This window comes from Typha angustifolia, chromosome 13, assembly GCF_048772165.1.
Source record: "Typha angustifolia cultivar Huaian chromosome 13, ASM4877216v1, whole genome shotgun sequence".
NCBI classification, from domain to species: Eukaryota; Viridiplantae; Streptophyta; class Magnoliopsida; order Poales; family Typhaceae; genus Typha; species Typha angustifolia.
Genome location: NC_133251.1, coordinates 5,324,799 through 5,349,810, shown reverse-complemented (window position 1 = coordinate 5,349,810; position 25,012 = coordinate 5,324,799). Strand labels below are relative to the sequence as shown.

The 25,012-nt window shown below is 36.7% G+C and overlaps 1 protein-coding gene across 1 annotated transcript in view; it reads left to right on the top strand.

The window, feature by feature from the left end:
- The first annotated feature begins 4,141 nt into the window (after positions 1-4,141).
- Positions 4,142-25,012, top strand: part of LOC140772941 (probable serine/threonine protein kinase IREH1) — a 30,311-nt gene continuing 9,440 nt past the window's right edge. Inside the window, exons 1-16 of the mRNA XM_073115204.1 lie at positions 4,142-4,837; positions 7,595-7,665; positions 7,787-7,972; positions 8,126-9,511; positions 9,957-10,129; positions 10,345-10,582; positions 14,962-15,054; positions 15,134-15,274; positions 15,356-15,448; positions 20,248-20,458; positions 20,571-20,656; positions 22,718-22,806; positions 23,156-23,207; positions 23,318-23,374; positions 23,460-23,633; positions 23,846-23,923. Coding sequence (XP_072971305.1) covers positions 4,228-4,837; positions 7,595-7,665; positions 7,787-7,972; positions 8,126-9,511; positions 9,957-10,129; positions 10,345-10,582; positions 14,962-15,054; positions 15,134-15,274; positions 15,356-15,448; positions 20,248-20,458; positions 20,571-20,656; positions 22,718-22,806; positions 23,156-23,207; positions 23,318-23,374; positions 23,460-23,633; positions 23,846-23,923 — 3,738 coding nt within the window. The 5' untranslated portion in view covers positions 4,142-4,227. The remainder of the gene's footprint in view (positions 4,838-7,594; positions 7,666-7,786; positions 7,973-8,125; positions 9,512-9,956; positions 10,130-10,344; positions 10,583-14,961; positions 15,055-15,133; positions 15,275-15,355; positions 15,449-20,247; positions 20,459-20,570; positions 20,657-22,717; positions 22,807-23,155; positions 23,208-23,317; positions 23,375-23,459; positions 23,634-23,845; positions 23,924-25,012) is intronic.

The window sequence follows — 25,012 nt, the reverse complement described above, 5'->3', positions numbered from 1 at the left end:
AGCCCACGTATGAGCTACAAGTCGTTAGCTTAATTTACATGAATATAATAAAATAAGAAAACGACGAGACTATAAACTAATCTTTGCTAGATCCTCCACGGGCCCAGTCATCTACTAATCTGAAAATAATTTCACAAAATGGTGGTAAGCACAAAACCCATTAAGTATCAACTACTATAGTTTAAAAATTATGCAATGAATGATGTAACAATAAATAAGTATAAATATGTGCATCATGAACAAATAGAATGCATTAGTACCACATACTTATTATGCTTATCCAATGCACAAATGCATTATTAGCAAACAATAACATGATATGCACCAATCCAGACTAACATGTCCTTAATCCCAAGCTCACACTAAGTTCTGCCTGAAGATCATATTAATGCTATATTATATAACATGCATCATCTCAGACTACCAAGTATGTAACTTAAGACTTTTGTAGAGCTATGTCGGTAGGCCACATCATCACTCACACTTGACCACACATATACCCCTAAAAGGGTAGACCTTAGAGGTAAAATTGTCAGCCTATCACTTAACGAATAGCACAATTGACTATCTACCACTGCAGAATGAAGGACCTTAGTCGTAAGCCCATCACAAAGGTCAGTATTGCACATCGATACTACCATCTAAGCCATTAGCTCCATATCATCGCCCCCACAGTGTAAAAATTATGAGCCTTTACTAACGAACGTCCTCATCCTATGTCATTGAGTATTGGTAGGTTTACGTCATCCTACCTTTATATCTTTATTTTAATTACCCTAAATGGTGTAACTCTCATCAATCAATAGTAAAAAACTTATCGCCCAACAAAAAGACTACTTGATTATTTATGATCAATAGATTGAGACCTCAAGCGTGGGCCCTCATATATATAAATATAATAATATCTTCCACTTTTAATCCTAGCTAGAGAGGTGTCGGGTACTATCGAGAGACAACAATCACTCCTCTTATGATTGTGCACGTGTGCAAATGATATGATATCATATAGCACAACAAGCATAATGGAACGTATATCATTATTATGTTCTACGTGCTAACACATATGTTTATGTCCAATAAATATGCATAAAAATCATGATATGTAAAATTTTACTGAACAGCAAAATAAAATAAATATGCATGACATACAAAAATAATAGTAAGAAAAATATATGCACATGCAAGCTATGAATATTATAATGTTATAATGTAAGTTATTTCATTCTCTACACTACTCTTAGATTATAAAGTTTTACTTGCCTCAACCACTTTTCTAATACTAGTTGCCACTGCTTTATGGAATTATCCTTATGTGGTATAAAGTCTATTTCGATAAGAAAAGTAATAAACAGCATAAGCACACAAATACCTCCCACTAATTAATTAAATAACTCTATTGTTTATTATAGGCTTGGGCCGGTTCATCTATGGATTTCTATTTATTAATTAAGTTGAGCTAGCATAGTTGTACTAGTGTCTAACACGTTATTAAAAGTAGTTTAAACTAATTTACCTCGAATTCTCGTTCCACTAATTATTATTGCTTAGGTAAATCACATGAGCAACACTGAATTAATCTGCTTCGTTAAATAAGATAATCTACTTAATACAATTTTCATACAATAAGTTATACTAATTCTCCAGCAGGAGCAATTAATACAGATACATCAAGATTATCGACTCATTTGCTAAGATTAATTTAATCAAAATATACTCAACTACGCTAAATCTCAACTAGAGTTAGTTCCTGATATAAGTTATTTGTAACGACACTCTGGTAATTCATTAAAATTAATTTATAAAATAATTATTACACTACTATCCGTTAAAAATGATTAATTAAGGCTCACGGTTGCCAATAATAAAAATAAATAAAATAATTTAAATAATTTAAAGGGAAATAATTTTGAGGATAATTTCTATATTTGGTGAGCACAAAGCCAAAAATAAAACCACAAAAAATTGGGCTCAAAGCCCATATTATCCAAAAAAAAACATTTAGGTTGGGCTAAAGCCCAATCCACCACCTATTTGGGCTAAACTGCTTGCAGCCTCACCCACCACAAACTTGTGCAACTTGGAACACTGGCTTGGCCACACCTAGCCCAGCACGAAACTTGGGCTAGACTGCACTCAGCTCGACCCAAAAGTTCGACACTCAGGTTGGTTGCACCCAGCCTGATCTGGCACTCAGGTTGGCTGCACCCAGCCCGAGCTAAAGACACCCTCCTCCTTTCTTCCTCACCTCGACCTAAAGGAGGGAGGAAGGAAGGATGATTGCCGGGTATGTGTGTGTCTAAATTTTCTTTTTGAAGATGTTACATATTTCATCTAAAGTTGTATTTGATTAATGTAATTATTCAATTACTCATGCTCCCTCTTAAAATTATAGTTTATTTCATATCATTTTTTAGCTAATAAATTTCAGAAAGCATTCTAAGTGTCAAATCTAGTTTTCAAGTATTCAAAGTCACAAATAGTTCACAAATTAAAATATTTAACATTTCAATTCACATATCATATTCAAATAATTTTGGATGCAAACAAGAATTTTAAATTTACTTATGAAAAAAGTCAGACTTATTATAAAGTCAATAAGAAATAAATGCACAAATATTTATATCAGCATATTATAGACTAAGTGATTTGATTACCCAAGATTGCTACGAAAAGGTTAAATTATAGTGTCTTGATATTTGCTTTAGTAAAACACTAAAACATAAGACAATTTTAAATATAAAGAAAGATATTAAACTAGTCAAACCAAACTTAGTTTATATTCATTCATTTTAATCCAAATTTTTTTTATTCTTTTTGTTATTCTCGCCTTATTTTTTCTTTATGTCGATCAATAATTTTATGACGGCTTTCACACATGAGTTAGGTAGCTCTTTCTTTGCAATGTAGCGAACTAAAAACACAAATGACTCATGAATGATATAAAGATGTACGATATTAAACTGGACAGTTTCAAAACGACTTACACACTAATTAGACGATATCTCTTTTAATTGATCCTTCAACATGGAAAATTATTATAAAAGTGAAATTAACTCAAATAATCAAACAATGAATGTTAACATAATAAGTAAGATATTTAGAGAACATCCGATAAGACAATGTTCACACAAAAGTTGAATCACAATAACTATAATAGATGTATATAGAAGTTGATACAGAATACCCAAAATTAAGCAAAAATAGTTAGAGATGATTTACTAAATATTAAAATAATTGACTATATCTATAATACTAACTCTATGATTGAACGACTTTATGTCATAAAAATCAGTTTAATTCAATAAGTGAATCAAAATTTTTAATTTTTGTTTTTCAATATAGCAAACTAATATTCAAAACAAAAATAAAAATGAGAAACTCAAAACAATTAAATCTAAAAAAAATTCTAAAACGCACAAAGGATCGATTAATCTAAAAAAAAATATAATTCAAAAGTAAGATACATAAATAAAGTATATAGCTAGAAAATATAAATAACCAATCAAACTCCCCATACCTAACATATCATACTAAGAAACCATTCAATAAAATTATCAAGTTGTATAAAAAAGTTTTCTTTCGTAATTTACACTTCTTCAGTTTTTACCACCGTATAAGAATGCATGCTTAGAATTTTGTAGTAAATTACTATACAATCTAATATGCTCTTTTAGCTCCATAGTAATGATAATTAGAAATATAATTTCTACCATTAGTTCCATTCATATAAACAATTAATTTTGTGAGTGTAAGATTTATGCTACTAAATAACATTGCTAGGTTAAAATGCCTAAAGAACAAGTCCTGTTACTGCAGTAGTAACAAGATTAAGTCTTAATATAAAATGCTATATTGATCCATAATTTAATTTAAAATAAATTGTAGATTTCTTAGATCAGATGCTAAACAATTTAATTTTTGTTTAGCGCGTGGAACATATGAAATTACACATAAATTACTCTCCATCGGTCCAACAACCACCTTCCTCTCCAAGTCCAAACTCGGAAGTCACCGTCCTGTTTCGTTTCGTTTCGTTAATTTCAACCTTGTTTCCTCTTTTTCTATTTAATTTTAATTTTAATTTTATTTGGTTTATTTCTTATTTTTGGTTATTTTATCGGAACACCGTCCCTAAATTCCCTCTCCCGAGTATATCTCTACTACGCCACTACTATACTGTCCGAAAAGTCACTTCCCACCCCCCCTTCCGCACTGCCACCGACGCAAATGGTGTTCAAGAACCGCTTCTTCTCCTCTTCCCGGAAGTCCGACTCCTCAAGCCCCGATGGATCCAACAGCCCCTCCACCCCTTCCTCCAGATCCGAGAAGAAGAAGGTCAAATCCGACCCGTCTGCCTCCTCTTCCTCCGCCGCCGCCGTCGCCATCGCCGCCAGATTTAAAAGAGTCGAGAAGGAAGCCAAAGGCAAGGAGCCTTCTAAGCCCTCTCCCCCGGCCTCGTCCGCTCCGGCCAAGCTCCGGAAAGCGGCGGTTTCCGAGATCAAGGATGGGGCGGCGGCGCCGCCTCCGGCGGCGGCCCTTTCTCCGATTCTCGCGTCGTCGCTGGGGTTGAATCGGATCAAGACGAGATCGGGGCCGTTGCCGCAGGAGGGGATTCGAGGGGAGCATCGGATGGCGGGCCTCGGTAATAGTAACCTCTCGAGAGGGCACGCGGAGGGAAGCGCCGGGTGCTCGACGTCATCCGCGGCTTCTAAGAGTAGCGGTGGCGGAGGGAAGAGCGGCGGGCGGAGCTCGTGGAAGGATGCGGGGAACCGGGGGAAGGAGTGTATGGAAGAGAAGACGCCGGAGGTGCGGGGTGGGACTTCGGCGGTGAAGACTGGTAAATATTTGGTTGCTTTATAGAATTAAGTGTACTATAGTATTAAGAAGATCACTAAAGCATGATCACTAGTAGGGGGCACAGGTTTCTGTCTAATTCAATTAAAAAAGTTACCATATTCTTATAAATTGTGGATCCATTTACGCTAGACTCACCAATATGTGATTGTTGTCTTGTTAGCTTATAACCGGTATGACAAATTAATCAATGGATGCTACTCTGTCGTGCTATCTTACAATTATGGTGAATGTTCGTCTGAAATCACAAACTACCACCAGAATGGTCACATCAAACAGGAGCTTTCATACCACTTTTTTTTATTTTTTTGTCTGAGAAGAGTGGGCAAAGCCCGTTTATAATTTATTAATTGCTTGTAACTGTTACAAGGAAAGATAGCTTTGGAACCAATTTTTGGATCAAGAGATGGGAGTCAGATCTTTTTTTGTTAAGGGCTAAACTAGTAAGTCGTAAACACATTATCCTTTAAGTTTACACGTCTTATGTCGTTATCTTTTTAGTTCCATTGGGACTTCTCGTATGTGTCTCCCAGCTCGTGGATTATTCTTCATCTATGGGATAGTCAGACATAAAGAGAAGATCTTGTGTAACTTTAGGTCAAGATGTTTTCAAGAAGCCTTTCTGAGGTGTGCTCATGACTTACCTTCGTTGAAATAAGTTCAATTGACTTCATCTAGGTCGCTGTGGTACTTCCATATTTAGTAAACACTAGGTGGAGGATAGAAATCATTGAGTCAAACTATTTATCTGATAAGAACAATAACATTTTAAATCAAATAGTCAAGAATCATGTGATTAATATTCGTGTTGGAGGGCTCGTAGTTGGTTCAAATTACTTTCCTTTTGTTAAATGATGTTCATTAAAGTTATAGCCTCATAAATATGCATTGTCCTTTTGTTACTCTTTGTCTGTTGTGTTGTCTACCGTGCCTTGGCGGAAACCAGGAATAAGAGAGGTCAATATTACTTACCTAACTTCCAGCATGCATAAAGTTTTCAGAAATAATCTATTATGGCACTGTAAAATAAAATTGTCTTTAAGATTTCATTCATTTGTTTTCCTTGGAGTGCAAACTTATGTTGAATGATTATTTTGTTTCGTCTTTCCATGAGTGTCAATAATTTTAAGATTTCTTACTAACTTTTCTGATTTTCTACAACTGATATGTATAAGTTATTATTGGTGTTGTTTTGCGTAATAACTCATAATCTTGTTTTATGTCATTCTTTCTGAACTGCTTTTCGTCTTGAGTCTGGAGTAATGGAAGCTTCTTGAACATTTAATTAATCAGGTGTGAATTGCTGCCAAAAAAAAAGTTATGAAGCCTATTCCTGTTACTCAAAGTGTTGCATTCAGTATGACTAGTGGAGCAATGTAACCTAGAGTTAGAAGGTACCACAATATTGAGTCCGGTTTTAGTTGGCAAGAACCATAGAGCAACATCAAGTCACTACTGTTTTTGAAAAAAAAAAAGGGTGAAGTGCCCGTCAGTTGTTCTACTTGGAAAAAACTGCAGATATGTTTTTCTCATTCTACCAAATGTTTATGTGATTTTTAGTGTATCAAATATTCAAATTTACTAAGAACTTAATCTGAAGCTCTTTTCAGGTTTTATATGTGCTTCTTGAAAATCTGCATATACAGTATATGCAGCAATGCAGTAAAATTGGCAGTGTAGTTGAAATCTTTAGAAGTACTGCTTGTGGGTGCACCAAGCAATGATGTGAAAGAATGATAGAATTCTCTTAAGGAAATAAGTGATATAGGTGGTATGCGTACTGGAGATTATGGTGAGAGAAATTTGATTGGTTCATAATTGTTCAAGATGTCAGTAAATAAACATGGTTGTACTTTAGTATATTGCCAATAAATCATCTATATATATCAAAACTGGATTGTTGAACTCATAGTGCTTGCCTCCTTAAGTGACTAATGTGCATGGAGTAAAAGCACATTTACTGTTTTTTGACAATTGTTACAAGTGCTGATATGTATTTGGCCAGGAAGCAACATAGGTACGGAAGTTCATAGTCAGTGAGAAAGGACAAAGTACAAATTTATAATTTTCTTTATGTAAAGCATAATACTATTTCTCATTCACTGCTACCACACTTTAGGCCATTGAGTCTCAGTGATATGGATATTATGGTCATGGAGCAAGTGCAAAGTATGAATGTTCTAGCATTATGATGTCTATTGCTATCAGTCATTGCATGAAAAGACGAAAGTTTTTGACAAACATCACTTTATCATCACTTTTGTCTTCATAGTCAAGATAGATGTAAAACAATATTGCTACTAGTAACATTGATCTGGCATATAAAATATAATTCTTTAGTTCTTATACTGTAAAATTTTGTATAATGTTATGAATTTGTTGTCATTTCATTCTAGAAGCTTTTTTCTTTGTATGAATTAGGTTTCAATTATGTAGCACCAATCTCACTGAGAAGGGTTTATACAATGACATTTCAAATTCAAAATCCTCTGTTACCTTTAGTCAACTGTGAATTCTTATTCTGTGAAAGCAGTAGTTTCTATCATAAGAGCTATTTACTAGTATCTGCTGGATGTGCATGCTTCCTGCTGTATTGTTTTCTTTCTTCTTTTGTCTGTTGTATTACAGTTTTTATCCTTGTCATTTTTGCTTTCCCCAGATTACGACATAACTATTGGAGCAGAAGAAGTTAATCTCCATGACAATTATGTCTGACATTTGGCCTCATCTTATTTTTCAGGGAAACTTAATCCGCCATGCAACTATTCTGAGGATATAAAGACTCCTGATACTTTTACCACAAAGGCACAGGTGATGAGATAACATTTTATTTGGTTCTTTTTATGCTAATAATTTGATTCTTTACTTCTGATGACATCTTAATTTTTCCTAGTAACGTCATGCCACTGATAATCTGGATTGCTTGATTCAGCATCCATATGATTCTTGCGAAACTCCAAAGGAATCAGAGTCTCCCCGTTTTAAAGCCATAATGCAGGCTACTAGTGCTCCTAGGAAGAGGGTACCTTCGGACATTAAAAGCTACTCTCATGAGTTGGATTCTAGAGGAGTTCGACCATTTCCATTCTTTAAGACTCGGGTTGGTTACAATCCAAAGGTAAGCAGATGTTCTTGTTCATGGTAGAGGTTGGGATTGGTGCTAAATTTCTAATATTACTAAATGTTCTAAAGGCTTTGAGGGTAATTTTCTTATCTGCCTGGTCTTTTGCATTTGTTGTACTCTTTATTGTATACTCTATCTTATATACAGGAGGTGTTGAAAGTCATTCAGGTGAAATTTGAGAAAGCAAAAGAAGAGGTGAACTCAGATCTGGCAATTTTTGCAGGGGACTTGGTTGGCATAATGGAAAAATATGCTGAAATTCATCCCGAGTGGAAAGAAACTCTGGAAGATTTGCTCATACTTGCTCGGAGCTGTTGTGTAATGACACCTGGGGAGTTTTGGCTCCAGTGTGAAGGAATAGTGCAGGATTTGGATGATCGTCGCCAGGAGCACCCTATGGGTGTTCTTAAAAAACTATTTACTCGCATGCTATTTATCCTTACTAGATGCACAAGGCTGCTCCAGTTCCACAAAGAAAGCGGTTTTGCTGAGGATGAAGTTGCTATGGATCTTCGAGAAGCTAAGATTATACATTCTGCTGATACACGGACTTTTGCGGAAGTTGGAAGAGATAAGAAAAGCACCAAAACTACAAAGAGCTCAACTGAAGCTGTTTCATCCAGAAAATCATATAGTCAAGAGCAGCACAACTTAAAATGGAAAAGAAGCCAGGAGATAAAGCCTGTTAATTATTTTTCACTTGACGTGGACATTGGAAAAGACACTGTCTCACCAGCTAGCAGAGAGCGTATTGCTTCTTGGAAGCCTTTTCCTTCTCCTGTTAGCAAATATCCAAAAGAAACTATATCCATTAAAGAGGAATCCAACAGGGAAGTGGATTCTTTACATCCTACGACCAAAAGAGAAGGTCCTGATGCAGTGCCAACAACAACTATTCCGGATTTACCTAGTTCTTTAGATTCTTCTGTGATTTTATCTGTTGCTTCCAAGCATCATCACAACGTCTCATGGGGTTACTGGTCTGATCAGCCGAATATTTCTGAAGAGGGTTCAATAATGTGTCGCATTTGTGAGGAGTATGTTCCGACAGCATATGTGGAGGATCATTCCAAGATATGTGCTATAGCAGACAGGTGTGACCAAAAAGGTGTAAGTGTTGATGAGCGCCTCATAAGAATTGCTGAGAACCTAGAAAAAATGATAGAATCTTGTCCACAGAAGGATATCCCAAACGCACTTGGAAGCCCGGATGTTGCAAAAGTTTCTAATTCCAGTGTCACTGAGGAATCTGATGTTCCTTCTCCGAAACTCAGTGATTGGTCTCGAAGAGGATCAGCGGATATGCTTGACTGTTGTCAGGAGGGTGACAATACTATTTTCTTGGATGATCTAAAGAATCTGCCGACAATGACTTGTAAAACTCGTTTTGGTCCAAAGTCTGATCAGGGAATGGCTACTTCATCAGCAGGTAGCATGACTCCTCGATCTCCTCTGATGACACCAAGATCTAGTCATATAGACATGCTTTTAACAGGGAAGAATGCAATTTCTGAGAGCGATGATCTTCCACAGGTAGTTGCTAGTTGCTATATGGATGAAGATACTCATTTGTAGCTTCCAATTATTTTTCTAGTGTTTATTCTCCTACATCTGAGAGTTCATCTGGATTTGCACGGCTGGTATAGTAAACTTTGAAATGCATAATAGCTGGTAATTTTGTTTTTGGTCCCTCTCTGATTAGACTGAATTCCTGACTGAGGCCAATACACATATTACACAGGTCGCCATATCAATAAGGTTAATTATTCAATAAAGCTGCCCATCTCATTGATTAATTGCTGGTAATGATCAATAAAATTGTACATACTAAGAACACCATTTTCATACTAAATTTTATGGTGCTATGTGGAAATAAATTTTATAGCAAAAGCTGCTATTTTGGGCTTTCCAAGGAACCGTCATCTTGATAAATTGGAAGTGTTCAATTGAATGCTAATTTTCCATGTGAAATTGACAGGTTGCTGAACTAGCTGATATTGCTCGTTGCATTGCTAATACTCCCTTGGATGAAGAACACTCCTTAGCATACTTGGTTTCCTGTGTAGAAGATCTACAAGAAGTCATCAATCGACGGAAGCATGAGGCACTTACCGTTCAGACATTTGGCACACGCATAGAGAAGCTTCATCGGTAAGTTGATCTTCTTAGGTTGTCTTGCACTCATACTCTTCCTCTCTCCTTTTGTCATGGAAACTAAACTTCATGCAGATTAATATTGAAGCTATTGCTTGTATGGATAGTCTTCACTTTTCAGTGTTTTTAAAGGATTTTAAAGGTTATTTTTCCGGCTCTTTATTCTATAAGTGCAGTTGTTATCTAATTTATACATTTAAATTTTACTACAGGGAGAAGTATTTGCAACTTTGCGATTCAGTTGATATTGACAAAGTTGATACAATAAGTACTGTCATGGATGAAGAAGATGATGTCGTTCGTAGTTTGCGAGCAAGCCCAGTTCACCCTATCGTTAAGGATCGGACATCTATTGATGACTTTGAAATTATAAAACCTATCAGTCGTGGGGCATTTGGTCGAGTTTTTTTAGCAAAGAAAAGAACAACAGGGGATCTTTTTGCTATAAAGGTACCATTTTTTTGATGATTTGTGGTTTTGCCCTCTCATTTTTGTTTAGAAAGCTGTTGGTGTTTTGTAGAGAACATCTCTTTGATATTAACTAGTATGAACTATGAACAATGCGGTTTTTGGATGGCCTTTCATCTGTCCTCTTGAATTATATGTTTTTATTAGTTTAAAATTTAGACTTAATATTAAACATATTCTTAACTTGAAGTTGACATAGTTGTTAATAATGAGTTTCTAAGAATCCATTCCAAATCTATGCCAGTTGAGTTATTTGTATTACATGGTGTCAATGCACAAAACTTAGTAACATAGTGTCAATTTAATTAGTTTGATGATTATCATTTGTTTTGAGTATTTTTTTATTAATTATTTCTAGTTATAAACCTTATGCATGTAAATTACTAGTCTTACCATATTTTTATGTCACATTTTGATCTTTGGTTTAGGAACTTCTAGAATATGTGACAGTCTAATTATGGCAGAAATTTCAGCCCAAAATTGTAAACTAAGTTGAGGTCAACCTAGATGAACTTAACCTTATAGACATGGATCCTAGTTTCGGATTATCTCGATCCCGGGTTGAAACCTGATCAGTTTTGGGTTTGGATTAGTCTTATCGGTCGATCCTGCTCGAGACAAGTATGGGTAAGGGAGAAAATGAGGGGGGAGAGAGGGAGAGAGGGAGAGAGAGAAAGAGAGGGAGGAGAGAGTTTATGGATTGCAACAGTAAGAGGGAGGGGAAGAAGAGAGAGAGGGGAAGAGAAGGGAGAGAGAGAAGTGGAGAAAAAAATTATGCTGGAGAATGAGGGAGGTGGTAGTTGGTGAGAGTGAGGGAAAGGGAGAGGATGAGGGAGACTTTTTCTTTAAGCAAGAGAAACTTAACAAGAGTGAGAGTTAGTAGGGGAGAGAGAGAGAGAGCTAATGGGGAGAGTTAGTGGTGGAGAGAGTTTGATAAATGATAGTCAGTGGAAGAGAGAGTTTGATAAGAAAGAGAATTAGTGGGAGAGAAGATAAAATAATTTTCTTATTTATATGAGAAGGAGAGAGTGTGTGAGCGATAGAGATTGAGAAAATCATACTTATATTTTAGTTTTTAAACTTTATATATATCTTATTATTATTATCTCTAGAAAATTTAGAATTTCTTTGTATTTTAAAATACAGATCGATACAGATGACTGATACGTATCTTTCTTTCGAATGGCCGATTTCGATACTTGGAACTTTGAATTTTCTACACTAATTCGGCTCCAATTTGAAGATTTTATGAACTTTTTTTTGAGGTAAACGGTGGAAGATCCACTCTTTTCCTTTCATAAATAGTAAAATAAAACTAGAAAACAGACACCCATGACCATAAATAAGTAAAAGGCAAGTTATTGTTCAGACATGCTGATGTGAAATATTTGGATTGTTAGGATTTTAGGAACGATGATGGTAAAAAAAGGAGAAAGAATAGGGATTTACACCTCCATTTTCAAGTAGAGTTTCACATCTAAATCTCACATTGGAGATCTCAAAAGAATTTCGTTTCTTCATTAATCTTGATTGAGTAAAAAGTTGGATTATATGTAAATCTTATAAATGACAATAAGCAAATAACATCCTAAACAATTGCGAAAAAGCAAATATAACGATAAACACTATAAATAGCAAATATATAATAAAAATAATTGGCGTAAAACTAATTTTTTGAAGGAGGAACTACACTAATACATGTGTGTGTAATATATCACTAGTCCGCATCATATTCTCTGAGTGAGAAAGAACTCGATTCTATTGAGTGTATCCCCTTTAGCATTTAGATTGCTCCGGTCTGATAGTTTCCTAACACTTTAAGTTATTTCGATCAAGTCAAACTTCATCAGATTCATGGATAGGTTAGATAGTTTTTGGATAGTTAGGATTTGTTGAGAGAGTTAGAGAAAAAAGAAGATTTGTTGAAATATCAAGGAAAGGATAAGCAACTGGAATTTGAAATTCAAAAATTCAAAATTTACAAAATTAAAAAATTTGAAATTCAAAAATGTGAAATACACGAAATTTTTTGAATTTGGAAATTTGAAATTCTTTAAGATGCGATTACTTATTTATTTTTTTTGCTCACCTATGGCAGAGAAGAAAGTTGATTTAGGTGATGATGGACTATTGGATGATGCGCGAACACTCCACGTTTGGTTGGGTCTTGCTTTGCAATTCCGGAATGATGACTAATTCTTTTGTTCCTCCACAACGATGATCTCCTTATGCGATGATGATTCGACATTTGGGATGCAAGTGTCAAATGAAGGACAAGTGTAGAGTGGCATAGAATCTAGAAAGTGGGCCGGTTATATATGGTGGAACTGGTGATAAAAGTTGGGAAAGATGGGTAGCACGAATAAATTAATGGGCGATAGAGGTAGAAAATATGGTTTGGAGAAAACTTGAATTTTAAAAAACTGGCTCCGATACCAAAATGATATGAAACAATTAGATCATTAAGATTCTAGAAACGTTGATGGTGAAAAAAGAGAGAAAGAATGAGATTTCACTAGGGGTGAAAACAGATTGGATACGGATCGGATAATAGTTAACCCACATCCGGATTTGGTTAGAATATGGATTCAGATACAAATATTTGACGGTAGTAAAAACTAAAACTATATCCTAAGAAAGTGGATACAGATAATTTTCAGATACGGATCGGATAGTTTTTTGATATGGATCGGATAGTTTTCGGATAAGGATTGAATCTTAAGCAGATACGTATCGGATCTTAAACGGATTATGGCTTTCCATTTTTCAATCCTCTTTGCTCCTAATACTTGCATTTCTTCATGGCTCATTTTTCTATCTATTATCAAATTATAAGACTAATTTTGCAATCTAATGGTTAGCATATCTAGAAACTCTCCCCTACTATTATCAAAAGAACACATAACACCCTTGTACAACGCAAAGATTAAATTATCTACAACCAATTTTGGACTTCCAAGAACTTTGAGTCCACCAAACCATTTTAAATGGAAGTTGTGCTTAACAACAACTATTGCATCAAAGCAAAACTTAACTCTTAGGCACAAAATAAGGTGATCAAACATAGGTTCAATACACTAATTGTAACACCCAAACTTGCAACCGAACTAGCAAATTTTGCTCTAGCAACCAAACTACTGATTGAAAATATTCCTGAGCCATGCTGAACGGCTAAACCCTATAACAGATCAGAAATATGTAATTTAATGCATGGATATTCTTCTATCATGAGAATGCTTGCTTCACTAATAAGAATTTCAATGCATTTTATTTGGACAAAAATATTAGAGTACCAGCAAGGTTTTGGGTGGACTATTGAGTCCCTAATGTATTATCCATTTACTAAGCAATAACACAAAATATAGCAGTAGGGAGGGCCTTCCATGAAATCTTAATACTAAGATATGGTCCGCCAAAAAAAAAAAAAAAAACACAACAATGATCACAAGAATACCTCTTCATCAGTACCTGGGAAGCTACTCCGGTTGAAGTTCTGATGCCATCCTCTTTCATAAAGAAATGAGACTAGTGGGCTCCTAATATAATCAAGATAAGATAATGGAAATTTAGCTTATTCAAAATCCAGTCTTAAAAGGTGAAATATCATTATAAAATGAGAAAGATACTACCACAAAGTTTGGAGTTTGGAGTAAAGCTTGGAGTTCCAAGTTTGGATCAAGGTTCAATGTCGCTAAATCTTCTCTTTCCTCATTTTCTTCTGCCAAGCTGGTCCCTCCTTTCTTCTCATTTGGACAGCAGAGGGAAATTGTGGGATATTGAAAGCAACCCCATAAGAGTCTACTTTGAGTCCGAAAATATGTGTATACTGACCGAATTGCTCTATAATGGCCCATATTGACCGACACTCTTGATATGATAGTGATATGGAACCTCCCATGCTTAGCTGATCAACATCAACATAGTATGATTTATGCTGGCTGGAACGACTATGGTTTGTTATGGGATTGAGCAGCAGGGAACCTGTCTAGTTGCAGAAGATGCTTAGCTCTTAATCCTTTATGGACCTTGCATTGGCAGGGCCTTCATGCATTGTGATGCCTCCTTTTGCCTTTATATTGAAGCAAAAATGTCCATGGCTAGGTGTAGTTTTTTTTACTTGGGAAAGCATATGCAACCTCATCATATATTTCTATCCTTTTGAAAGGGGTAATGTAGCATCTCTCAATTATGCTGTTCCTACTTGCTTTGGATTTTCATACCTAGGTAGAACACAGTAATGATCGTAAAACTCTCTTTCTCTCGGCATGCTTGCTCGTGGTATACTATAAGTATCTAATGTAGAATAGGTTATGAATTCTCCAGTTATGTTGTGACTGAATTTTGGTCTTCTTTCCAAGTAGGTCCTGAAAAAGGCAGATATGATTCGTAAGAATGCAGTAGAGAGTATAATAGCTGAACGAGACATCCTAATCACAGTTCGGAATCCTTTTGTGGTGAGTAATCCAAATAGTCAGAATTTTCAACCTTTTTTAAATGTTTCTTTTGGTTCTAAGTGATTTATATTTGTATAAGGTACGATTCTTTTATTCTTTTACATCTCGAGAGAACTTATATCTTGTGATGGAGTACTTGAACGGAGGGGACCTATATTCATTATTGAGAAATTTGGGTTGCTTGGATGAAGATGTTGCCCGTGTATATATTGCAGAAGTTGTAAGCTCATTCTACTTAGATATCTGTTTATTTTTATTCTTCTGCAAATTTGGCTTTTAAACTGGAAAGCAAATTATGCAGGTACTCGCTTTGGAGTACTTGCATTCCATGCGTGTTGTGCACCGAGATTTGAAGCCAGACAACTTATTGATTGCTCATGATGGTCATGTCAAGGTATTGAACACATCTGTTTTACATATGCATTCGGAGGGATACATGGTAGCTAGTCTTCTTCTCCTGAATATATGTTTCACTTATTTTAAGTGCAGCTTCAGATAATGATTGAGCTCGTATTCAGTTTTTATGTTACTTTGTATGCTTTTTGCCATTTCTATTCTTTTCTTGGTATGGTTGGGTGATAAAGGTGTAGGTTGAGGCACATGTATTATTCTGCCTTGTTGGAGCAATACTTGATCATCTTTTTTCCTGTCATTTCTAGGACTACATTATGCCTATTCATTGCTGCTTAGCTAACTTGTCCATTAATATAAATAATTAAATATAGTAAATAAGTATGGAATTCTGGTATTTTAGCTCCTTTGGATTATGTGCGAAATAGGGTTTAGAAAATTACCTTATTCTAAGCTTTGACCGTTTCCTTTCTTTGTGATGCCACTTTCTAAGGATTGGTAACTCATAGATGATCTGTCTCTTTCTAGATTTATTTAGAAGGTAGGTTTTACAAACTCTAGTGGAGTTCACAAACTTACAATTAATACGTGGACTGTGATATACTTAATTGAGGATCACCATACGGAAGAGATCAACAACATTTTAGAAGGTGATAATGAGGTCATAACAAATGCACTGATCAGAATAACCAAGTTTGACATTGAACTCTCTCTCTCTCTCTCTCTATATATATATATATATATACACACACACACACACATATGCCGGCCAAAAAGATGAACCCTACCATAATTTATATTGAATGATGGGTTAAACTTATTAATCTCCAAGAACAATCATTACGATTATAAGGAATTCCCAACTCCTTGTATTACCTAAATTAGGATTTTAGCTCTCCAAATGCTATTGAACATAATACATCAAAACCTATGTGTGTTACCTTATCTGAAGTTTGAAAAGAAAGATCCAAAATTATCATTAACTCATTAGCTACTCTAAAAGCTTCAATCGTTAGAGAATAATAGCTTTTATTTTTTATATTCAAACCTTTTCCTCAATTCTAGGCCTAAGATATTTATTTATAGGTTTAAGAAGTGGATTTGACTTTGGAGTTTTTTTTACTTAATTTAGTCTTGGTAGATTTGAACTCAAGATCTTCTGCTCTAAGACACTATTAATTAGGCTCTGTTTGGTTTGAGTCTAACCCCTAAATGCAGCTAGCTAGATTCATTTCTTAGTCTTATTTTAGGTACCTTAAACTAGACTTAAAATACATCACGAATCAGATCTGGACCGATTTGGACGTAAGAAAATTATAAAAATTTAGGTGGTGGTAGCCTCATGAGTTAGGTATCTAATGGTTCTAATTTCAAGCCAATCAAACATCTAGATGAAAAGATATAAATAAAATAGTAAAGGAATGTCGAAATAGGACAGAATTAGGTAGTGGTGGACGTTTGTATAGTAGGATGACTGTTGGTGGAAGATGGTGGCTAGGATTTGGAAGCTTGGGAGGTTCTGCAGCTATGATCTATTCCTAAAATGATAAAGACGATTTAATAACTACGATAAATATGGTAAATACGATAATAAAAAAAAACTAAACTTAATTAATTTTCAATGCTTGGATACTTGGATTCCTCAACAAAGCAACCCAACCACTCTTTATATAGAGGTCGAGCACAACGAATTCTACTCAGATTAGCTCTAAAGGCTTATACGACTCGAACTAGGACTTACCTTAAAGGCTTACATGATTTAATTGAACTTGCTTTAGAGGCTTACATGATTTAATTAACTTATCTTAATGGCTTACGTGATTTAATTAAACTTGTCTTAGTGGCTCATATGACCTAACTAGACTCGCCTTAAGGGTTTACATAAGAGATAAACATGAATTAATTAAAAGATAGACTAGATCTATCGAGCCCAATGTTCTCATAATTCGATTCGATTTGACCTGGATTGTATCAATCCACTACGGTTCCAACCACCTTGTCCTTAATGTGTCTGTGGTGGTTTTCATACCTTTCATCACTCTCGAATTGCATGTTCTCGACCTCCATATGGGTTTCGTCTACTATGATGAGGGCCCTATGGTGGGTTCTGCTCAAGGGCCCACTTGTTCGAGCAATATTCTACCCTAGTCGCGGGTGACTCGGGCCAAATCCTAGCCACGAGTGGTTCAAGCCAAGGTACTAGTGCATACCTCCACCACCAGCTACTGCCGATGATGAGCCGCCGGCGTGGGCAAAGTCATTTTTTAAAAAATTTTTAGCCGAATCAAAGGAGATTCCGAAAGGATTGAGAAGGCTCTCTAAGCTTTTACGGTAGCTATCCGGGCACATTACGACCACCCTGCACCACCAGCATTGTGGGCCACGACGAAAATAGCCCAACCACGGCCATCGACTTCAAACTGTGAGGGAGGTAGAGAGGAGACCCAACCATCGGCCAACACCCCTCTTCCGGTTGTGGAGTGCCTTCCATCCCTATAGGCCGAGCCCGTTGTCGCAGTGATGCAGGAGCAGACGATAGAGACGCCTCCAAGTCGTCTTCCCCATCCATAGTGGACGCTAAGGCTGAGAACCCTAGCTTCTCACCAGTGGCCATCCAGTCGCTTCCAGCCCCTGTCGCCACGTTTGGTCCCTTCCATAGGACCGCCGCACCCAAGCTAGGTTGGCAGCAGCCGCAATAGAAGGCTGAATAGTGTTGTTGACGACCCTCCTTGCTGCAGCAAATCCACGACAGGTGGTCGCTGGTCTGACGTTTTAGTGACCATCGGCGGCCACGGTCGACCTCCTCAAGCCGACTACCACCCAATGGTGTCCACTGCAACCGCCAGAGACCGTTGCATGGCCGATCCTGACGGCCACGCTCACAGTGTTATTGTCTAAGCGAGGCCACATTGGGTGGCTTTCACAGGCCTCGCCACTATCTCGACTCCACGGCAGTGGGACTACAGGCACCAGCGGTAGCCACCGGGGGCCGAGGGACCCATCGGAGAGGCGCCATGGACGCCGTTGCTTCAACTCGATCTCAAGCTCGATAATAGGCTTCCAACGCTCGTTGTCACTTCATCGCCGCAAGGACCACTTGGAGGTCGACTACCGGTGGCCCACAACCTTGCCCAGCCGCCGCCGGTGCCCATGCAGCCCATATCGGTGCCCTAGGCTGAAATTTAATTTCAGCCCTAGAGTTAGGTTTTTGCCTACTAAGTAGGAGAGATGGAGTGCACGTATTTCGAGGCGTGCTAAATTTTCGTGATCCGGTTCGATCAACTTGTGCGAACTAGTTGAGAGGCCATGAGCACAACTTTGAGCTCGAGGACGACTGGTGGAACGAATCGGTGGCCCCGTGTAATCAGATTGAGTCGTACTTGCATGCAGACCCGTGGGCCTACGAGCATGACATAAACCAGAAAATCTCGCTTCCATACTAGTCACCTTGAGGACAAGTTGTCGGAAACATGTTGGATTATTACGATCCAACCACATAGGTTAAGTCGAGTTAAGTCGAGTTGAGTCAAGTTAGTTAGTTTTATCTTATTATTTTAAATTTCAAATAAATTGGATAATCCACATGTGGATTCGATCCATTAAGACTATACTCCTATAAGTAGCAGTAGTCATGTATTGATTAGAGGAATCGTGGAATAAATATAAAGTTATTTCAGTATCTTGTCTTTATTTTTACCGTAGCCATTAGATCGTCCTTATCTTTTTAGGAGTAGATCATAGTCGTTGAAGCTCCTAAACTTCCAAATTCTAACCACCATCTTGCTCTAGTAGTCACCCTACTATACGGTCATCCACCACCACTCTTGGCCGTTCGCCACCCTCCGACAACCTCCGCAACATCGGATAATTTTTGTTTTAGCCCTATTTAGACCTTCCTTCACTATTGTATTTATATTTTTTCATCCAAACCTCTGATTTAGGTGAAACCAGAGCTATTAGAACCCTTACTCACGAAGCTATCACCACATAAAATATTTATTTCTGATGTGATATGAAAAAATGATAAATGTGTTGTGTTTTGGAGGAAAAATGAGGATATATAGAAAAAATGGACCAAAATGCTCTTTGACTCTTTGACTTTGAAATAAGGTAGTTATTTTTTTTTCTTTTTTGAATGATAGTTTCTTTTTCTTGTTCTTGTTTTGAAAGAAATCAAAATGATTGCGGGCTTACAAGGCTTAATTCCTTAGACATGGAGTGGAATGAATTCACGTGTAATCTGATTAGACCATGCTTTTCCAACGGGAAGAAATAGAAGTAGAAGAAGAGGAGAATTGGGAGGCTTTTATAGATGGAGGAGTTTAGGGTTAGCACGATTTCGATCACCGGGGATTTCGTGGTATCAAAATGGCTTCGAGTGGGAGAAGGAAGAAAAATAGTAGCGCACGTGCTTGTGAATTAGTACTTATGAATTATTTATATATATTTTTTCTGGTTATTACATACAAACCAGAGATTAAGGTGATTAACTGAAGCTGTTACAACATGCTTGTCCATTGCTGATGCATTCAGTTTATTAACAATTTGTTCAGAAATCATTTTCTAACCAGCTTATAAATAATTCATAAGAAGTATTAATTGCGAGCCACGTGTAAATATTTAATAATTTTTCTACTTAAAAGTTTCCTAGATCTATGACACCAAGATATGTGTACTCTTTGTGCGTGCGTGCGTGTGTGTGCGCGCACGCACGCTAGTAGTGATGGTTTTTCATGATAATATCTGGTCCTAATATGCTGCATTCTAACAATAAAGCACTTTTCTTCTATCTTGCTTCCCTCCTTGGTATCACCCTCATGGATTTGTTCTGTATGTTTTCAGTTGACAGATTTTGGACTGTCCAAGGTTGGTCTTATTAACAGTACAGATGATTTATCTGGTCCTGCTGTTAGTGGGACATCGCTGTATGGAGATGATGAGCCTCAGCTACCTGAATCTGAGAACCTAGATCAGCATGAACGGCGGAAGAAACGCTCTGCTGTTGGTACACCTGATTATTTGGCACCAGAGATCCTTTTAGGCACAGGACATGGTTCGTATAAAGTATAAACTTTTTAACATTTGGTTACAAGTATTCTTTTCCTGCTGTGGTTGAATATTCCTGTTGCTTTACAGATTTATATTCTTTCTGTTTATAAGTGCAGGTGCGAGTGCAGATTGGTGGTCTGTTGGTGTCATTCTCTTTGAGCTCATTGTTGGGATACCACCCTTCAATGCAGAACATCCTCAGGTTCTTTTCACACCTCAAGCTTGTAGAGCTATCTCATTCATGAATGACTGTTTGACTAAGTTGTCCCATTATCCCAATGACTGCAAAATTTATATCAAGAATTTTTTGGATTACCTATAGATTTAATAGAATTAAGAATAGATTTGATTGTTTGTTTTATTGATAAGATTGGAGGACTAATATAGTCAATGGAAATTTGATGATAGCATGAAATTGTAGATAGATTTTATTAATTCACCAATTAGTCTAATAGCTTAATATGTTAGAGAATGATTGTTTTCATCTTTTATATTCTGACACTTCCTGTCCGTTCTGGGCTTTATACATCCATTCTGGGCTTTATACATTTAGATTGGTCCAAGATGTGGGGTTGCCTTAAATGAGTGAATGCTTTCATTTATTTAATTGACAAGGTAGGCCTAGCAAGTTCAATCTTAAGACCTTCTTCGATACCATGTTTGCTCACCAAATAGACTAAAAGCTTATGCTTATGATGTAGCATATTGGCTGCACAAAGAAAACCATATTTCATTTGTTTTGATGTTGGCTACCTTTGTGTCACATGAACACAGATTGGAGAACATAGCTGAGCTAATTGTACTTGGAGATATAAATATCTTTACCATGTTGTTGATCATTATTTCTACTTATTTAGTATTAACCATGAATTTACCCGATCAGGTATCACTTGATTCCTCCATAACAAGATTATAATAGCAATATAGCATGTAAGAAATCTCCATAGTGGGTGAAATTTGCCTTAAATAAATTTTAATATTCTATTGGTAGCATAAGATAATCTGAATTTCCTGTCATCAAAATTTTCACTGATATGATTGGCATAATAAATTTGTTCTCCACTCTGGGTGGCATTTGAATTTAACTTCATTAATATGCTTGCACACATATAAACACATACACTCAAGTACAGGTAAAATGTAGGAAGGTTTCACATTTTATAGGTAGGGGTCTCTTAAAAGATGTATGCAGTGCACTTGGTAACGTTTACGTGGGAATTAACTTTCTAGAATCAATTAAAGTTCAACTAGAGATCATCTAGGATCAGTACTGTTCATTGATTTAAACAGTATAAAGTTTCATCTGCATCCAATTCGCTCCTGAACTGGTAATTCAACTAGCTTCTGTGGGTAAACAGTGTGTTTCTGCTGTTTCGGGCCTATTTTTGGTGAAACACCCTAGAAAGGCCTGATAACAAAATTCAGCTATGGACCAGATTTTGAGCTGAATTTGGCATCAATCCAACGAAGCAATCCCAGTAGCGACCCACTGGCTAGAATCCAATCAAGAGAATAAGAACAAATGTGATGGTTTGGCTTGACTCCAATCTGTTTCATTTTGCTCCTCACCACCTTGGAGGCTACTTTTGCTCCTAAATCCTCTCCAGTATTGGATTTTCGTCGGAGGTCGAGATCATTGGATTTTTGTTGGAGAATGCCACCGGAGGTCAAGATCACCGAAGATCTACTCAGTCGCCGGTGAAAAAGAGAGAGAGAGAGAGAGGTAGGTGGGTGGGGGTACATTAATTATTGATGTCTCCTGGGTTGGATTCAATCCGTTCCCACCCGTTTCGGTCGGGATTGGCTGAAACAACCGAAATCCCGGCTGAAACAACCGAAATCCCAGCCGAAACTAGCCAACCGGGATTGGCCGAAACTGGGAACCTTGCCACAGATTGGGTAATTGAGAGGATCATGAATCAGATATATGCGAGAGAGGAGAGAGGAAGGGATCTAACAATTGGGAATAATTAAACATTGTAAGTACCTCAATGGCCTGTTGGGAATCTTTTATGGAAGTTAGGTAGAAATCAGCCTAATTTCGTTAAACATCTGTAAGTACCTCAATGACTTGTTAGGAAACTTTTATAAAATCTTACCATATATTTGAACATCCATTGCTATCAGTACAGTTCTTCTTGCAATGTTATTTTTGAACATCCATTGCTATCAGTACAGTTCTTCTGCAATGTTATTTTTTTTTCCTTGCTCACCATATATTTTGACAAAGCAATTTTCATTTCGCTGGTCCTTGTTCTTGTAGACAATTTTTGACAACATTCTGAATCGTAAAATACCTTGGCCCCGAGTACCTGAAGAGATGAGTTTTGAAGCTCAAGATTTAATAGACAAGTAAGATATCATTCCGCTTATGTGCTCTCATTTTTAAGACATTGTTACCTACCATCATTGCTCTGAACTTCTCTATGCTGTCATCATGTTTTTGCTTACTTTTGAGTATCACTTGAGGTAATACAAAATATATATTTTCCTGGAGTACTTCCTATTTTCCTGAAATTACATCCATGATCCAAAATTGTAGAGAATAAAATATTACTTTTGTTGAAGATTGATCAGACTTTTGATATAAATCTAGCATCATACAAAATTTAAACTGGTACTTAATTCCAGCCTTTGATCATAAAGTGAGGTCCTAGATTAGCTTTATGTTGATTAATTTGTTGCTATCAACTTCCTCCAGATTGTTGACAGAAGATCCTCATCAAAGGCTTGGAGCACAAGGTGCATCAGAGGTATGCTGCTGCTACAAACTTGATAGATCTGCATTAATACTTCTGTCAAATACATGCTGGACATTGTTACACTCACATTATATTGATGTTCTAAAATCTGTATATTTCAGGTGAAACAACACATGTTTTTTAAAAATATTAACTGGGATACTCTTGCCAGGCAAAAGGTGTTGACATTGACTTTTTTTCTCTAGAGATTTTCTTGTTTACCTGTCTTGTAACTTGAAAAGGTCCTTGCCGCTGCTTTTGCAGGCTGCATTTGTTCCCTCTTCAGATAGTGTACTTGATACCAGCTACTTTACTAGCCGATATTCTTGGAATCCATCTGATGAACACATATATGAAGCCAGTGAATTTGAGGATTCTAGTGAAAGTGGAAGCATTAGCAGAAGCAGTAGTTATCTAAGCAATCGCCATGATGAAGTGGTATGTATGATAATTTGATCATTATTTGACCAAATGATTTCTTCTATGATCTACGAGAATATCCGGACAAATTAAATCGAATCTGAATACATATACTTATAATGCATTACGGATAAATTTTGTCATTCTTTCATTCATTCTCTGTTTTTCAGAAAAAAAAATTTCTGTTGAAAAGTATGCTAAGTTTCTATATTGCATCTCATGGTACACAGGGGGATGAGTGTGATGGTCTTGCTGATTTTGAAGCTGACTCATCTGTTAATTACTCATTCAGTAATTTTTCATTCAAGGTAAAATTGCAACTAAATGATGCTAGCTCTTTTCCTTCATTTTTTTTCTTTTATTCTCAATTGGAGCCATTATCTTTTATGCTTAAATATTATACGAAGCATTATATTTCCAAGATTATATGCTTAACTGTTAAAGAGTTAAGACATACTTGACAAGAGCACTTCCCTCCTAGTGTATTACAAATGATGTATTTGAAAGGAAATGTAAGTTCTGTCAGTATCAGGTGTTACTGTTATATGGTTCTCAGCGATTGCTTGTTGCACTTATGTGATAGTCCACATAACTATAAATGCCCATAAAGTCATCAATGAGGTAGGAAAGTGGCTTGTAGTATATTTCCATAAAAGTTGTCAATGAGGTGCATCTAGATGGATTCATCAAAGTGATCAAATTAAGTGATCCTAAAGATACTTAATATGTTTTACTAGTCATTGCTCTTGTCCAATTGAATTGATAGGATTTCTTGTTGATGGATATTATTTGAGCTAATATATTTAGAACCTCATAGATAGAGGCCAATTGTTCTTATCACCAGTTTATTGAAGGATAATTTAGTTATGGATGGCCGTGCCGACTACGAGCTGGCACGTGTTGCAAGAAGGGGAGAGAAAAAGAGCAGGGAGATTACTCACCTTCACTCTTTGACCTCGTCGTCGCCGCTCGCAGCCATCGTCGCCTATCGTTCGCTGTTGGAGAGCTCCGTCGCATCACATTCCATGCGGATTCCTTAGTCCTAGCTTGTGGAGGAAGAAGACCTTGGGCTAGGGCTAGGGCATCCGTGTGGGACGCAACGATGCCTCCATCAACGGAGCTCTTCGGCACGCGAAACGACAGGTGACAGAATTTTGACGACGAGCAGATAGTCGCTAGGAGGGGTGCCGTGCGGCACCCCTCGTGCCACGTGTCGGTACACCGCTGACACGACCATCATTGAATTAAGTAATTAAATAATGTGTTGAAAAATCTTAAAAAACAACATAGTTTATTTTATGAAAACAATACGGGCATATGTTGGAATAAGAACTTATTTTTCAATTATATATATATATATATATATATATATATATATAGGACATGAACTTTACCTA